Source organism: Macaca mulatta, chromosome 4 (assembly GCF_049350105.2).
Source record: "Macaca mulatta isolate MMU2019108-1 chromosome 4, T2T-MMU8v2.0, whole genome shotgun sequence".
Taxonomy (NCBI): Eukaryota; Metazoa; Chordata; class Mammalia; order Primates; family Cercopithecidae; genus Macaca; species Macaca mulatta.
Window position 1 is genome coordinate 144549827 of NC_133409.1, and position 17321 is coordinate 144567147.

The window sequence follows — 17321 nt, forward strand, 5'->3', positions numbered from 1 at the left end:
CTTAAAGAGGGAGGCTAGGGACGGCCTCTCAGAAGAGAGCTGAAGGAAGGGATGGAACAGGCTCAGGAAAGCTGGGGAAGAGCAATCCAAGCATTGGGGAGGGGGTGGGGCTGTAAGTGCAAAGGCCCTGAGGTGGGAGAGGGCCAGGCCTGCTTGAAGACTGACAAAGAGGGCAATGTGGCTGGAGTGGGGAGGGCGGTAGAACGGGAAGTGGGGCCGGGAGCAGATGGCAGAGGGCATGGCAGGCTGTTGAAAACGCATTGGCTTTGACTCCAAGTGGGATGGAAGTCATGGCAGGGAGAGCAGAGGAGAAATGGGATCCTCTGCCTGCTCGTGGAGAACAGGCTACAGCAGGCAAGGGAGGAAGCAGGGAAGACCTATCAGGAGGCTGCTGTCATAATCCAGGCAGGCCTCGGTAGTGGGGGCTAAGACTAGGGTGGCATCGCAGGGGGGCAGATTCCCAACTGGTTCTGAAGGTCAAGCCAGCAGAGCTTGCTGGTGAATTGGGTGTGGGGTGTGGGAGGGGGAGAGAGGTCATGGATGACTCCCAGATTTCTGGCTGATACTTGGTTAACGGGAGACAACGTGTTCCCACTAATACAGGTGTAGGGGGGTGAGGAGTGGCTCCCAACCCTTGAGGGTACTGGGGGGCAGTGAAAGTTGGCTGCTGGAGGTCAGTGGATGGAGGGGCCATAAAGCTAATGAGGTCCCCTTTACATTTCTGCTCCCTGGTTCTTTAACCTCAGAGCTAATTTTCCTGTGGTCTCCTGGGCTGAGGCCAAGGCCTGGCCTGGAGGAATCAGGTAACTCCATATGTAGAGATGGCTTTAGGGGTTACTAGAAGTTGGGGTGCAGCACTCTATCTCCCCCTGCAGCTGGGTGGGGTGTTTTCCATGAGCCAGAGCTCTACCCAGGGACCCACAGTGACCCGAGGTCAGGGGGGTCAGAGTCTGCCTGGCTGTGGGAGAACCCCCAGCAATGCTGTCCTTCCCTTCCTTTCTGTGCTACTATGGCCAAGGCCCCACCAGCTCTCATGCTGCAAGATTGATTTGTTTTCATTGCTGTTATTGTTATTATTATCCACTTAAACAACTTCATAGGAAAAAAAGAAGCCCAGTGACTATCAACCATTAACCATTCATTCTAAACTCCCTGCCCACACCTGTCAATATATTTTTACATAGCGGTAAACAGTGGTCCGTTCTGCTTTCTCGGCTGACTTTATCTCCTACACACGTCTCCTGCTATTGACTGAGCCCTCAGACCTGTCACTTTAATGGCCGCAGGGCACCCCCTGCATCGATGTGCTGGAGTTCGGGTCACCGTTTCTCTGCTGCTGAGCGTTTGGGTAGGAGCCAGTTTCCCTTTCTTTTAAATAGCTCTGCCATGAATATCCTTATGTGAATTACTTTTTCCTTTTAAATTATTTCCTTGGGGCCTATTCCCCAAAGTGAGATTGCCTAATAGGTCATAGGATAGGAGCAGTTTTATGGTTCTCATTTCGCACTGCCGGGTTGTGTGACAGAAAGTTTGAGCTGGTGTTGTGCACAGCCCGGCCACAATGGATTTTATCATTTTAATTTACTTTCACTGGTTTAATAGGTGCATTATGGCCTGCTTTTTAACTTCCAATTTGCACCTCCTGAAGTCATACTTGGGTCGCTTGGCACCTAATAATAATAAGGCCTGATCTATGCAGAACTTTACAGTTTACATGATACTTTCTTAAATGTCATCTCACTTAATAAGACACTGTGAGCCTAATGTTATTGGCCTCTGTTTTATATGGAGAAATGGGGGCTTAGGCAAGTTAAGTGCTGGAGTGGAGCCTCTAACTAGTTCTTGCAGGTTTGGTTGCTTCTCTTCTCTTCTCTTCTCTCTTCTCTTCTCTTCTCTTCTCTTCTCTTCTCTTCTCTTCTCTTCTCTTCTCTTCTCTTTTTTCTGTTGAGACGGAGTTTCACTCTTTTTGCCGGGGCTGGAGTGCAATGGTGCAATCTCAGCTCACTGTGACCTCCGCCTCCTGGCTTCAAGCAATGCTCCTGCCTCAGCCTCCCGAGTAGCTGGGATTACAGGCGCAAGCCACCACACCCAGCTAATTTTGTATTTTTAGTAGAGTTGGGGTTTCACCATGTTGGCCAGGCTGGTCTTGAACTCCTGACCTCCAGTAATCTACCAGCCTTGGCCTCCCAAAGTGCTGAGATTACAGGTATGAGCCATCATGCCTGGCCAGGTTTGGTTGCTTTTCTATTGCACTATGTGGAAAGGACTCCCTGCCACCTATCTCTGTCCATTCTTATGTGAGGGCTCAGGGTCCCCAGATGCCCACTGCAGCCCAAATCCAGTGCCTTAGCCTCATTTTCTCCCTTTGGCCCCTATATCCGGGCCTATGCCAGAACCCCACGCTGAGCCTGCTTGAGGGCTGGGGTTTAGCCCTGTGGGCCTTGGAGAGAGCCATGTTCCATCCCTTTGCCTCACTGGGCTTTTTGATTGGGTGGTGCTTTGGGGACTTCTTGCTTTAGCAAAGCCACTGCCATCCCCACATCCTGGCCCAGGCTCTGCCTTCTGGGTTGGAGGCCTGGATCTGGCAGTGTGTCTCCAGTCCTACCCTGGTGGTCCCCTATCCCTAGTGACTGTGCTGCAGACTCCTAGAGACCGGGGGCTGTCAGGCTCCACTCTGGAATAGGAGGACCTTCTCAGAGCAGACACTCTGAAGCATGAGTCTAGTTTTATTTCAGCCCCTTCCAACTGTACTTCTAGCGTATCTACTAGGCAGCACGCACTGTGCACAGGGCATTCCATTATCAGTGGGTTTCACACTCACAATAGGGAGCCCTGTTATGTCCATTTTATAGTTAGGAAGCTGAGGCTCTAGACTAGACGGGTAAATGATTTGCCTCAAGTCACCCAGAAATTACTGTTTCCGTGGGCTTGGTTCAATAGGTATGCTTTGACAGGTGCAGGCTTGGTTAGATCTAGACCCTAGGCTGCTGCCAGGGACCGGTGCCAAGTGAATCACAGTGATGGGGTCTCCAAGACCAGCAGAGCTTGGTGGGGCTAGAACTTTCCTTTCTGGGATCCAGGAAAGGAAATTTTACATGAGTAACCATGAGTAACCCTGCTTCCATGGGTCCCACATCCCTGGGCCAGGAAGGCTCAGACGTTGGGATCCTAGGAGTCATTCTCTGCCCTGATGGCTGGAAGCCGCTCTTTTCCACTGTCATCTTACATATTCTCACGGGGAGAGCTTTTCCTCCCAGTGATTACTACTTTCAGCCCACCTTAATGTTCTGATCTCTCAGGATTACAAACTCCTGGTAATCCTCCAAAGTAGACCTCATTCAGTTTCATTTTTTCTTGCAAGACTTTGGAATAGGTTCCCAGAGCATCCTGGGCCATATTATTAAATGGAAATGGAACTGAAATTTATTAAGTACCTGCTAACTACAAGTCATTGTGCGATGTATCCAATAGGCATTTTCTCATTGAATCCTCACGACAACCCAAAAGTTATCTCCACTGAAGCCTGAGACGTAGTATTATTCCCATTTTGCAGATGAAGAAACTGAGGCTAAAGGAGGTTAAACAACTTTCCCAAGGTCACTTGGACACTGAGTAAAAGGCAGAGCACTCCTCCCTACCCCTCATCCTATGCCGTTGAGCAGCCCTCTCAGATTTGCATTTAAAGCCTCTGATCAAGCGTTGCCCAACTCGTCCTGCCTTTACTGATTGGAGATGACCTATGTCCCCTCATCATTAATGGTTTTTTGTTGTTGTGTTTTTGCTTTTTTGAGATGGAGTCTCTCTCTGTCGCCCAGGCTGGAGTGCAATGGCGCGATCTCAGCCCACTGCAACCTCTGCCTCCCAGGTTCAAGTGATTCTTCTGCCTCAGCCTCCCAAGTAGCTGGGATTACAGGCACCCACCACCACACCCGGCTAATTTTTTGTATTTTTAGTAGAGATGAGGTTTCACCATGTTGGCCAGGCTTGTTTCGAACTCCTGACCTCAAGTGATCTGCCCGCCTCAGCCTCCCAAAGTGCTGGGATTACAGGCGTGAGCCACCGCGCCCGGCTATCATTAACAGTTTTATTTCTGGCATTCTGGGACCCACCAGGAGAAAGTCCCTTTATAGTTTTCATCAGGAGACCTAAGAGTCCTCATTAAAGGGCTTTGCTGGTGGCCTGTCCAGACACCCTCTAGTTCTATAAGTGGATGTACAGATTAGACTTCCACTGATAGACAGTGAAGATTCTATGAGCATCACCTGCCACTCTCCATACCTGTGTGCCTTCCAATGAGATCAGGATGTGGGCACAGTGGTGCTGAACATCCCCAGGGAATGGGACATAATGGACCGGCCAGCACTTACAGCAGAGGAGAGTTGTAAGGGCGCCAGCCTCTCCCAGAAGCTCCAGGCGCCACAGTGGCAGTGTCTGTAAATGGAACAAGGCCGTGCAAACTGTAGCAGGCTTGCATCTGACTATGAAAGCAGAGCTTGTTTTTGCACTCAATTGTGGTTGCAGGGTGGCGGCCTGCACACTGAAGCTTTCAGCTCTGGCTGGTTGCTGTATTCAGTGACAGCGCCCTTGTACCCAGAGGTCAGAGACACATGCACTCTGGTTAGGGAGAGATTTTTGCAGCCAAAGGGAAGGTTGGCTGAATATGGGTTTGGTTTTGATGAGCAAAAAAGGCCTTGTGTCGGGGAACAGGCTTTAATATGGTTTGCAGCAGGGAGAGGGCAGAGGTTCTTCGCCTAGAAAGGCTATGCCTCATTTGGCTCTGTGTCCCAGCGCTGAGGGCAGGAGATTTCACATAATAGGTGCTCAGAAAATGTTACAAAGCCAATTAATGAATCAACGGCAAATTAAAAGGTGATTGTGTGTGCCCTTTGAGGGACTGGGAGGACAGGGAGTGAGAGGGAGGATGGGAAGGGAATGGACTCAAACATGGGTCTAATGACTGGAGAGAGAATGACCAGAACTGGATGGGCCAAAAGTCTGTTGCTGCTTTCCCTCAAGATGCTCTGCATTAGGGCAAGGCTGGAGGAGATGGTGTGGGTGAGTTGGGGCTGTTTCAAGCCGGCTTTCCTAGCACAGAACTGGAGCCTCCTCCAGCCTCAGAACACCCCTGAGAAGTCACCTGGTCCACCCCCGGCTGGTGGTGAACAGAGGACAGGCTCCAGCCAGCTCTGCAGAGAGCGGGACTGTGGTAAGGGCAGAGCAAACCCCGATGCAGTGAGCACAGAAGGGCAGGGTTAATTTTCCCCAGAGCCCACGCTCGATGGCTCACAGTCTGCAGAGAGGCTCGGAGCATCATCCCTGGCAGAAGGAGGCCCAGGTGGAGCAGGCCAGGCGCCTGCCCAGGAAAGCCTCCTCCCAGGCCCCCGGCCACCATTCTCTGAGCAGCTAATTAAAAGAGAAAAGCCTGTTAATATTTCAGCACTGTTAACTCCGCTAAATTATTAAGTGTCCATTTGCATTACATGCATAAAAGGATCAATAAACACGTGCGTTCCAGGGTCTGGGAGGGCGAGAGGTGTCACGGCGAGGGAGGGACGGTTTCTGAGGATGCTGCACGGCGTCGGTCCTACCAGGAACACGGAGACTCCGTCCTGAGCTGTGAGCCCTGCACTGGGCTAGGCACTTGGGAAGTGGAAATGCACGGAGGTTAGCATGAAAGACGGAGAGTCAGACAGGTTCCAGACCAATGGGGTGTCCTTGGGTAACTTATATAACCTTGCTGAACCTCAGCTTCCTCATCTGAAAAGTCCGAACCATAATAGGCTTGTTAGGAGCAATAAATACGATAAAAGATATAAAGCACTCAATATATTGCTGGCAGAGTAAATGTCAATAAAGGGTAGCTATTGCAGTTAATGTTATATTATGGGGATGGGGGTGGGGTGAGGCCTGAGACAGCACTAGTCTCTAGTTCACTGCAATCCCTCCCTGCTCCCTCTCTGCCTCTCAGTAGGTCTTTATAGGCATCGTTCTTATTCAGCTTTTCTAGCTATTCGCTTTCCTAGTGCAGAGCCTGAGTGCCATAGCTCCCTGTTACCTCAGAATCAAGTTTAGCGCTTCATACTGATAAGGGCTTGTTGAATGACTATCTGATGGAAGTCAGGACCAGAACACGGATCACAGTTCTGTACCTCTCCATCCAGAACACTCAGTGATGCTTCTGGGAGGTGGCTGAGGTGGTGGCACTTGCTGTGTCATCTGTGGGCAGATAGAACCGACTCTGGGCAGGGAATTTTGCAGCCCCTCCTTCTCCTTTTGTTTCCTTGCCCCTCCCTCACCCTGCTGTTTGGTTGTTTCCCAGCCTGCAGACTCACTTCCCCTGAAGGAGCCAGAAGCAGGAAGAGGGCAACGGTCCTCTTCATTGATTATTGGCTGAGCTTTTGTTTTTTTGAGATAGGGGTCTTGCTCTGTTGCCCAGGCTGGAGTGCGGTAGTGCAATCGTGGCTCACTGCGGCCTCGATCTCCTGGGCTCAAGCAATCCTCCCTCTTAGCCAGGATTACAGGCATGTGGCACCACGCCCAGCTCATTTAAAAATTTTTTTTTTTGTAGAGACGGAGTCTTGCTATGATGCCCAGGCTGGTCTTGAACCCCTAGCTTCAGGCAATCCTCCTGCCTCAGCTTCCCAAAATGTTGGGATTACAACATGAGGCACTGCGCCCGGCCTGAAGGAACTTTTTTTTTCTTTTGTTTAGATGGAGTCTCACTCTTTTCACCCAGGCTGGATTGCAGTGATATGATCTCAGCTCCCTGCAATCTCCACCACCTGAGCTCAAGCCATTCTTCCACCTTAGCCTCCCGAGTAACTGGGAACACAGATGTGTACCACCATGCTGGCTAAGTTTTTATATTTTTGGTAGTGATGGGGTTTCACCATGTTGCCCAGGCTGGTCTCGAACTCCTGAGCTCAAGCGATCCTCCTACCTTGGCCTCCCAAAGTGCTGGGATTACAGGCCTGAAGGTGCTTTTAATCAAGGTTTTTCATTTGTCTTGCTGTCTATCTTGTTTGGCCCTCACCCTAGTGTTGTATCCATGTGCATTTGGCAGCACCCCTACCTGTGGCTAGCAGCTGGGCATGGATTCTCTTATAGGGGATGGGGATCTTTGATGACATTCCCCCATTCCAGTGAGAATTCTCTTTGGATCCTTAGTTGGCAGGTTGGAGTTTGTCTTAGTCTGACTCCCTGAGAGTTTGTGGCTCCCTCACTGGGCCTACTGGGTTCTGGAAGCCCCACCCATACCTGTACACTTTGGGTGTATGCTTTCTGGGGAGGAAAAGAGTAAGCTGATAGGCCAGGAGCATTCTGCCTTGGCTGTGCTCATTAGGATGCTGCCCCAAGGGTGACGTGTCTCAGGCCACTTGGCTGTTCTCAACTAAGGGGTTGGGGAGGGGCGTGCTAACTCCTTAGCTGTCAGTTTTGTATTAAGTTTTTCTCCACTAGTTTTACAAAACATTGCTGTCTCTCAGGATGTTGAGGTGCTCTGCAAAGAAGGGGGTTTATGGCCAAATACATTTAGAAAGCACTGAGTGAAACCAAGTTACATGGATGTGTTTACTGCAGGACTTTTCAGAGCCTTTAATGCTATACTTTGTGTGCTAAGTCTTTCTCACAGAGAGCGAGAGAAAGAACACGCAGCGTCCTTACTTGACAGTGAAGATCGTCTGTGATGGACTGTCAGTGAACGCTCTGTGGCACACAGGTTGGGAGAGGCTGTTTTCCTTTTCCATGGGGTTTCGTTGATAGAAATCAGGAGAGTAAAATAGCAAAGTCTCATAGACCAGAGGCAAGGAAACATACTTGGTTCTGAAATCCTGTTCAGTTTTTTATCCACCAATATGGTATCAAGCAAAGATGATCAAATCCAGCCATGCCTCTGAAATTCCTGGGGACAGTGAACAGAGTCCCAAGGTAGCAGGTGGAAGGCCTGGGTTTGAGTCTTGGCTGTGCTGCTGTCTCAGCGAGTGACTTGGACGAGACATTTCCTCTTCCAGGCGTTGGTCTCCTTCTCTGCCAATGGGGCTAAATGCGACTTTCCCTTTCTGCTTCACAGAACTGAGGCAAGGAGCTTGGAAAGGTACAGTGGACCCCAGGAAGGTGCCAACCCTCATCATCTGTGACAGAGAAGGCAGGGTCCTCTCATGCAAAGGGCTTGAAGACTGCAGGGGATGTGCGTTCTTGAGAGGAGTGCAGGATCATTTATAGAATAATAATGCTGGCTGACGTTTTTAGATTGCATACTGTGTACCAGGCACTGTTTTAAACACTTTACATGAGTTTCCTTATTTATTCCTCACAACAACCCCATTTTGCAAATGAGAAAACTAAGGCTTAAGTAACTTGCACAGCCAAGTGCACTAGTACCATGAGAAGGGGGATACTCGGGGAAAGGCTCCAGTCCTTCCCACTTCCAACCCCTCTGAAGCCCTGCACAGCCCTCAGCATGAATTTTGAACATATTCATGAAACACCCCTACCCGTTTAATGACTGCTTTGAGCATTTCCACCCCTGGGTTGCATGTGTAGGGGTGCACAGCAGCTGGTCCCCTTTCCCTATCTCTTGCTCCTATTTCATCATCTTGGGAGCTGTCATTTATGGAGAGAGCACATACTATTTGACCAGGTGTTTTACATATATTGCATTAACCCCTCATACCAGCCCTGGGAGAAGGCATTATTGTTCTTATTTTATAAATGAAGAGGCCGAGGCTCAGAGAGGTTAAGTAATTTGCCCAGCATCACACAGCATCACCCAGCTAGTGGGTAGCAGAGCCAGGAGAATGGGCCCCAAATCGTGTGACTCCACAGCTGTGTGCTTTCCATCTCTCTAAAGCAGACCTTTTGTCTCCCCACGGTTCCTTATCACATCCCCCTGTTTTCGAGTCATCATAGCATTTAACACACTCTGAAACCACCCTGTCCATTTCTGTTTCCTTTTTTGCTGTCCATCTCCCCAGCAATGCTCTTTGAGAGCCATCCCTTGTTTGCTTTTCATGACAGTATCTCCAGCGCCCAGCACAGCGCCTGGCCCAGAAGGACTTATTGTTCGACAGACTGAATGAAAGGATTATGTCATGGTGTATCTGGAAATAGCCATGCCCAGGTTGCCGTCCGAATCAGGAGATGCTGCTGCAGGCAGTGCCTTCCTAGGGTGTGTGGAGCTGGATGGAGGCTGAGGTACAGTGGGGCAGGGACCCTTTGGGGTTTAGGGTCAGAAATATGGTTCTGGCCATTCCAGGGGTGACCTGAGCCAATGGGAGGCTGACTCATGCTAAGGAAACTCAGTGGGGGGTGATGAGCAAATTGAAAGGCCAAGGCCAAGGGGGACTAGGTAATTTACTACTAGTGAGGACTCATTTCAGAAGGAAAACTGTACCTGGAACCAAATCAGCAACGGGAAGTGGCTCATCAAGTAAGAGTGAGAATAAAGGGAGTTGGATAACTGTAATAGTAAATGGATTATCCTGGATAATCTCAATGGTTAATATCATCCCAGGACGGTAGATGCTATTTTCTAAAAACCGAGGTGTAATTTAGAAGGTATAATATGGTGAAGTCCAAAGCAGATACCTTGATGTGCTTTTACTTGTGTATCCAGACACTGTGCAACCACCACTCAGATCAAAATGTCCAACATTTCCATCTCTCTTCTTCTCCCCATGAAAGTTCTCTTGGCCGGGTGCAGTGGCTCACGCCTGTAATCCCAGCACTTTGGGAGACCGAGGAGGGTGGATCACAACGTCAGGAGTTCTAGACCAGCCTGGCCAACACAGTGAAAACCCGTCTCTACTAAATATACAAAAATTAGGTGGGCATTGTGGCAGACACCTGTAATCCTAGCTACTTGGGAGGCTGAGGCAGGAGAATTGCTTGAACCCGGGAGGCAGAGGTTGCAGTGAGCTGAGATTGTGCCACTGCACTCCAGCCTGGGTGACAGAGCTAGACTCCATCTCAAAAAAAAAAAAAAAGTTTTCTTATGCCCTTCTCAGCAAATAATCTCCCACCCCACCCAAGGGCAATCAGTGTTAGGCCTCTGCTACCCTAAGGTAAGTTTTTCCAGTTTTAAGTTTTGAATAAATGAAATCGCACACCATGAATTTTTTTTTCTGTCTTTAGCATTACAATACACTGTATGTTTGTGTCTGGGTTCTTTCACTCAAATTGCGCCTGTGAGATTCAACAGTGTCATGTCTCTACCCTTTTTCACTTACGGTGAATATTCCTTTGTGTGAAGATACCAGAACTTATTTGCTCATACAATTCTTGATGGATGACATGTAGGTTGTTCTTGTTTTGAGCTATTGTGAATAAAGCCACTGTGAATATTTTTGTACTTATTGTTTTGTTGCCATAAGTACTCATTTCTACTGGGTACATATTTGGGAATGGAATTGCTACATCATGGGTTATACACCTATTTACCTTTAGGAGGTACTGCCCAAATTTCTTCCAAAATGGTTCTAGCATTTTAGAGTTGGGTGGTCATCAAAGGGAGTTGGATCATCTTTTTTTTTTTTTTTAGACAGAATCTCACTCTCTTGCCCAGGCTGGAATACAGTGGCATGATCATAGCTTATTGCAGACTTGAATTCTTAGGCTCAAATGATCCTCCTGCCTCAGGCTCCTGAATAGCTGGGACTGCAGGCACACACCCCCATGCCTGGCTAATTTTTGCAGTTTTTGTAGAGACAGAGTCTCACTATGTTGCCCAGGCTGGTCTAGAACTCCACGGCTCAAGTGATCCTCCACCTCAGCCTCCCAAAGTGCTGGGATTGTAATTGAGTCATCACACCTGCCCAGGAGCTGGATAATCTTAACAATGTCATCTCTGATATCCACTCATGGCCCCATCTCCAGTGGGAAAATACACCTGTCAGGTGACTAGAGGCCCTGTGTCTGCCGATCAGGCCCCATCTGCCCTGGCCTGTACTAGCTGTGCCCTAAGAAAGTCCAGCTCTCCAGCTCTTTTTCAATATTCCTTATCTGTCACCAAAGCTTCTGTCATTACAACACTGCCTTGCTACAGGCAAGCCACAGCGTCCAAGATTATCTTCCACTGGAGCCTGTTAAATCGATGTCTTCCTTGTTGAGAGGCACCCCAGGCCTCTTGGTCTTATCAGCAACCGGCATGCACATCATCTTTTGGTGGGTTGTTTCTTGATGAGATTTCCTGAGGACTTCAGCCACAGATGGCTGTCTCTTTCACGTATGGTGATGTTCATGCATTTTTATTGCATGAGGTGACAGTTTTGGGCCCAGTTCCCAGATTCTGGAGTGCATCTTATATAGGGACGACTATGTGCTGATTACAAAATTCGTAGAAAGTGTGAGTTGAAAAAGACCTTAGAAGTCATCTAATCTACCCTTCCTATGGGTAGGGAAACTGAGGCCCAAGATGGTGAAGTGGCTTGCTCAAGGCATACATTGCTTGTCTCCTGACAGCCAGCCAGGTTCATTCCTCTGTGGCAGCCAGGCAGGCAGGATGGTCACCTGGACACTCAGACTCTGGGTTGGTAGCAGCTACCACTGTTTACCAAACCCGCTGCTGTTTGCAGAGACCCTCATCATTAAACATAGCCTGTGTCACTCCCAATTGCTGACCAAGTTTAGTGACCTGCTGCCAGGCTACCTCTGGGGACTCTACCTCTGTGATTAGTTCATGTCTATCCCATCAGTGTTGGTGGAAGGCCCTGCTTGTAGCATCTGTAAAACATGTTACGACTCTACTAAGCATTTTTCATTTATCCTGTGTTATCATCACATCTACCATTGTGAGTTCTTAGGGTTGGTAGTGTTCTCTTCATTTTAGAGATGAGAAAACTCATGTCCAAAGGTCACTAGAGGTTTACCCTGTGTAATATAATTTGAGACTTTGCCCTGTCAGCTAGCACAGAGCCTCCCTATCCCTGAGGCCTGGTTCAAAAACTACCTCTTCCATGGAACCTTCTGTGGTTCTTCCTCCAGAAGATGGTGATGCCTGTTTTCTGACATCCTAGGGCCTTCTATATCTCTCTTATGTCCCCCAGCAACTTCACCATGGGATATCCTTATAAATCCGTTCGTTCAGTGTTCGCTGAGTACCTGCTGTTTTCAAGGCCTTGTGCTGGAGATCCCAAGATAAAGCTCAAGGTCTGGTAGGCAGAAAGACAAGAATCCTGAATTTGACAGAAACACAGGCCTGATGCTTTGTTGTTGCACTGGGGGAGTGACGCACAGTGTAGACACATAAAGAAGGAAGGTGCCTGTCAGTCATGGGACATTTCCTGGAGGAAGTTGTACATTTTCTGTATCGGCTTTATCTTCTTATCTTCTTATCTCTGTTAACTGAGGAATCATGAGAATTATAAATTCAGATAAGAGAACTTTATTTCTTATAGAGGGTTGCGTCCTGTGGGGTGGCCATCCTGACAGGCTGGGAAGTGTAGCCTCTGGCAGAGACTGAAAGCAGTCACTTTGAAAGAGGAAAGGTGAGACAGGAATTTCTGCTGAACAGGTGGGCCAGGTATACATTTTCAACAGGTTATGGGAGGAGCTATGAATATTCACAAAGGGGGATGTACACATGCATAGTAAACAAATGTGCATGTTACATACATCTCATGTTCACTTTGGGGTGCAGACAACATTTAAATGCACCATAATCTGGCCTATGTGTCAAAAGGTGACACAGAAGACACAAAGGCACTTAGTGGGCAGCCTCTGTCAACTGGCCAGAACCAGTTCATGGTTGCTGGTCTTTTATCTGGAGAAAGCTACTGAAATCAGTCTCTTGTCTGATCAAAGGTGTAGTTATGGCTGGTGGAACGGGAGGCCAGTTAGTCGGTGTCTGGCAGTAGATGGTCTGCAATTGTTTCAATATTGCTTATCTCCAGGCCAGTGCTTGTTTAGCTGCTAGAGAAAACAGAAAGCCTGTGGCAACTAGAACATGGCTTATTCTTTAAGTGTAGGGGGTGTGACTTACTTGGGCCTGGCATGACCTTAGGTCCTGTTTGTAATTTGATATCTCTTAGCCACAGTCTGTTCTATCACTCTTATGATTTCTATTTTAACACCACCGTGCCCCTCTTTAGAGCAGGGACGTCGTTTGTACCTCCTTGTGTTCCTTATACCCAGTATCAGCTCTTCTACTTCACTCTCTCCCTTCTCAGCTGTGAGCAGAACCTGTGAAGTTGGGGTCTTTTCCTCTTCCTAGAGTTTAAGCATTGGGGGGGCTGGGACCTGGTTTGCCTTTAGGACAATGGGGCTAAACAATGGGGCAGGGGCTATGACCTTGGCAAGTTCAGTCATTTCCCACTGGGCCCATCCAGCTACATCCTAGCTTTGGTCCCCTAGCCTGGGTCACAGCCCAGCCCTGGGCACTGTGAGAGAGGTCAGGGAGGAGCCACAGCCTTTTGCCAGCTCCCAGGCCCCAACTTCTGTGAGCACTTCTGTCCCTTGGAGAAGAAGTTGGACACAGCCTCAGAGAGCAATGAAAAAACAATGAAGGCCTTTGGGGAGGGCAATGTGCAGCCGGGTGTGTGTATGTGTGTGTGTGTGCCTATGTGTCTTAGGTTAGGCTCTCTAAAAGCAAAGCCTGAGATGGTTGGGGCTGGGGAGTTATGGTTTAGGCAAGCTATTTGCTGGGAAAATGCTCTCAAGAGAAACTGAGGGAATGAGTGAGGCAGCCAAGCAAAGATGAGGCTCAGGAAGCTTAGCCTCAGCCTGTTTCCAGGGGAGCTCTGGAGTATGACAGCGCCATAGTCACCCCACCTGTGTGTGTGTGTGTGTGTGTGTGTGTGTGTTGCAGGGGAGAGGGGGTAATCTCCTAGGCATTTCTGGCCAAAGCAGCTCTCTTGGCTAAAGGCAATTCCCTGAGGAAGGCGAGTACCCTGAGCTGTCAGCAGCTGGGGATGGATGCACCTGTCACCTTGGGGAGCTGGGAGGGGCGCTGACGGCATCCACCGCCAGGACTGCTAAGATGGTGATGCTAACTGAGTGACGACCGGTCTGTACAGATGACAAAGCCCCTTCACACAGTCAGCCCACTGAAAAGCACAGCTCTTTTGCAAGGGGTTGGGGAACTGTCCCTTTTCTGAGTTCCTGGCCCTCCTGGTTCTGGCCTGGGGGTCCTGGGAGGATTCTTTCCTGGGCTCAGCAGGGGCAGGCCTCTGAGGAATGGCCTGGAGAGATCTGGGCTGACCCCTCCCCAACACCCTCAGGAGGGAGCCCCAGACTTCTGGCCTTGGCACCTCTTCTCTAAACCTCCTCCATCCTCTCTTGCCAGCTCCAGCCCAGGCCCAGATCGTGCATGCGGGCCAGGCGTGTGTGGTGAAAGAGGACAATATCAGTGAGCGTGTCTACACCATCCGAGAGGGGGACACCCTCATGCTGCAGTGCCTTGTAACCGGGCACCCACGACCCCAGGTAAGCCCCCAGCCCAGCCTTGCTCAGGCCCCTCCTGCCCTCACCTTGCCTGGGCTCAGCACTTAAGAAGAGACAGCAGGATACGAGGACTCATGATGCACCACAGCATGGAGGCAGAGAACAGGAGATGGGGGCTGGGGAAATAGCTGGAAAATTAACTCTGTGGGGAAGGGCTGGAGGCTATGGGCTCATTCACCTGAAAATATTGACGGCTGAGGGGAAAAATAGAATGCCGGTTGTTCAGTTCCACTCCAGTCCGCGGATCTGTTGAGCAGACACATCCTTAGCTGCAGCTTCTAATGTGTCTGCAGGCAGACCATGTGCCAGGCACCGTGCCAGGCACTTTCTCCAGTGTTTTCCCTTTGGAGCCTCACAGCTGTGCAGAGAGGAAGGCATTAGTGACCCCCTTTGCAGCTGAGGAATTTGCGACTCAGCGAGGTTGGGTAAACTCCCAAGCGCACGCAGCTCTTGTGAGGATGGAAGCAGACATTGAATCCAGAACCAGTGTCCTCTTAGTTTACTCTGCTTCCTCCCAGCATGTCCATCTTTGAGTTGGGGACTCCAGGAGTGGCAAGCAGCATAGAAAATGTGATCTCTATCTACTTCAGGCTTCTGGCAGGCAAGCCTCACACCCTTGAGGCTCACAGAGCCAAAGCAATGAGAAAGAAACAGAAAATAAGAATCTGGGAATGCCAGATGAATTTTGTCACAGATGAAGTGTATGGCTCAAGCAGGAAGCAGTGGCCCATGATCACTGAGAGCTGAGGGGAGGAGGTGGGCTGAAGGGATGGAAGGAATTTGCTGATGAGCTGCTGTGACCTTTAATAGCAGCAGAAAGGGTGACAACTGGATCCTAGAAAGGACAGTGAAATACAAAATTCTTCTTCCTGGATCATTTTGGGAACATAGATGACTTTAGTAGGTTTGGCCTTGAGACAGGCAGATGGACAAAAAACTATGATCACTGCTGCTGCTTCTCAAAGGCATGTTTTAGAAGGGAAAACAATGCTGCTGGATTTAGGTCGATGTCTGTGTCAGGTGTGACCATTAAAGGATGGATGGTCCTCCCTACAAGCCAGTGAGGCCGCTGGGTCATTTCTCCCTAAGGCTGCACTGGCCATCTGTGTGTGGCTCCTTATGTGTCCCTGTATGGGTCATGTGTGGTTGTGGCTATGTGTATGTGTACCTGGTTTTCTATTTCCATCAGTGGCTTCATTCGTTCTATCACCCAGGCGCAAACCCTTGGGCTCATATTTGACCTTGCATCTTCTCGTTCCTCACATCTAGCCAGACTCTGAGGCCTTGTTTTCTTTTCTTTTTCTTTCTTTCTTTCTTTTTTTTTTTTTTAAGATGTGGTCTCACTTTGTTGCCCAGGCTGAGTACAATGGCGAGATCATAGCTTACTGTAGCCTTGACCTCCTGTGCCCAAGTGATCCTCCCACATCATCCGACCAAGTAGCCAAGACCACGGGTGTGTGCCACCATGCCTGGATCATTTTTCCTTCTTCTTTTTTTTTTTTTTTTTGTAGATATAGAGTGTCCTATGTTACCCAGGCTGGTCTTGAACTCCTGGCTTCAAGCATTTCTCCTGCTTCAGCCTCCCTAAGTGCTGAGATTACAGATGTGAGCCACTATACTGGCACGCCTTTCTTTTTATGTCTCTTGCGTGGGTCTCCTCCTCTCTTTTCTTCATTAGTCCTCTAGGTCAGCCTATCAGTCCTGTCCCTTGGTCCATTGCAGTACACTCTAAACTGACCTCCCAATCTCTCACCTCACCCCTCCTCCCATCTATTTTTTTTTTCAAGGCAGGGTCTTGCTGTGTCGCCCAGGCTGGAGTGTAGTTGTGCAATAAGGCTCACTGCAGCCTTGACCTTCTGGGCTCAAGCAATCCTTCCCCCTCAGCCTCCCAAGTACCTGGGACTACAGGCGTGCGCCTCCATGCCCAGCTAATTTTTTTTTTTTTTTTTTTTTTTTTCTGCAGAGACAGTGTTTCACCGTGTTGCCCATGCTGGTCTTGACCTCCTGGGCTCAAGTGATCCTCCCACCTCACCCTCTCAAAGTGTGGGGATTATGGGCATGAGCCACTACACCCGGCCCCCTTCAATCCGTTCCTGCACTTTGCTACCAGAATGATAACCCCTGTTGTGCTACATCATATCACTCCCCTGCTCAGAGACGTTCAATGGCTCCCCTTCATTTACCAGATTAATTCAAGCTCCTAGGGATGGCATTGAAGACCTTCTACAATCTGGCCTCCACCTGCCTCTCTTGTCTGATCTCCCACTGCCACCTTCCCCACACCCTGTGCTCCAGTCAGACTTGCCTCCCCATCATCCCCAAGTACAACCTTCCTGCTTTAGCTGAAGTTGCTTGCCTCTCCTAAAATGCCTTCTAGCTTTTTTGCTTGTTTCATTATAAGCAGTATTTATTGAGTACCTGCTACATGCAAGCAAAGTTATGGGTCCTAAAGATGCCCCTATAGTTTCTGTTCTCATGGAGCATCCAGACTACTAGAGAAACAAGGGAAATACCATCTCATGACCTACTTAGTGGTCAAGATGGGGGACTGAGGGAACATGGAGTGCCTCACTCCAAACAAGCTGTGAGAAGGAGGGATATCTGGGGGCCAGAAATGCAGACAAAGTCTACAGTGATGGCAGGGAGCAGAAGTTGAGGAACCTAGCCCGTGAAGAGACTGGCACTGCATACACACTGTACTGATAGTTGTATTAACACACACATAAGGAGTATGCATTGAGGCTGCAGGTCCATCCATGGCTGGGAGCTGGAATTGAACTCTACCTAAAGCTGGAAGCTCAACAAGAGTGGCATCATCTATGATGAGGACCAGAAGATCTCTGTCCCACAACCCAGAGTCACTGCAGGGAACAGACTGTCCTTCA

The 17321-nt window shown here is 49.2% G+C and overlaps 1 protein-coding gene across 5 annotated transcripts in view; it reads left to right on the forward strand.

The window, feature by feature from the left end:
• Window positions 1–17321, forward strand: part of MDGA1 (MAM domain containing glycosylphosphatidylinositol anchor 1) — a 64181-nt gene that overhangs the window by 17998 nt on the left and 28862 nt on the right. For all 5 annotated transcript variants that reach the window (XR_013416433.1, XM_078000048.1, XM_015136284.3 and 2 more), the window contains exon 2: window positions 14279–14418. Coding sequence is in view for 4 of the 5 variants with exons in the window: in XM_078000048.1 (XP_077856174.1) it covers window positions 14279–14418 (140 nt within the window). In the remaining variant the exon portion in view is untranslated. The remainder of the gene's footprint in view (window positions 1–14278; window positions 14419–17321) is intronic.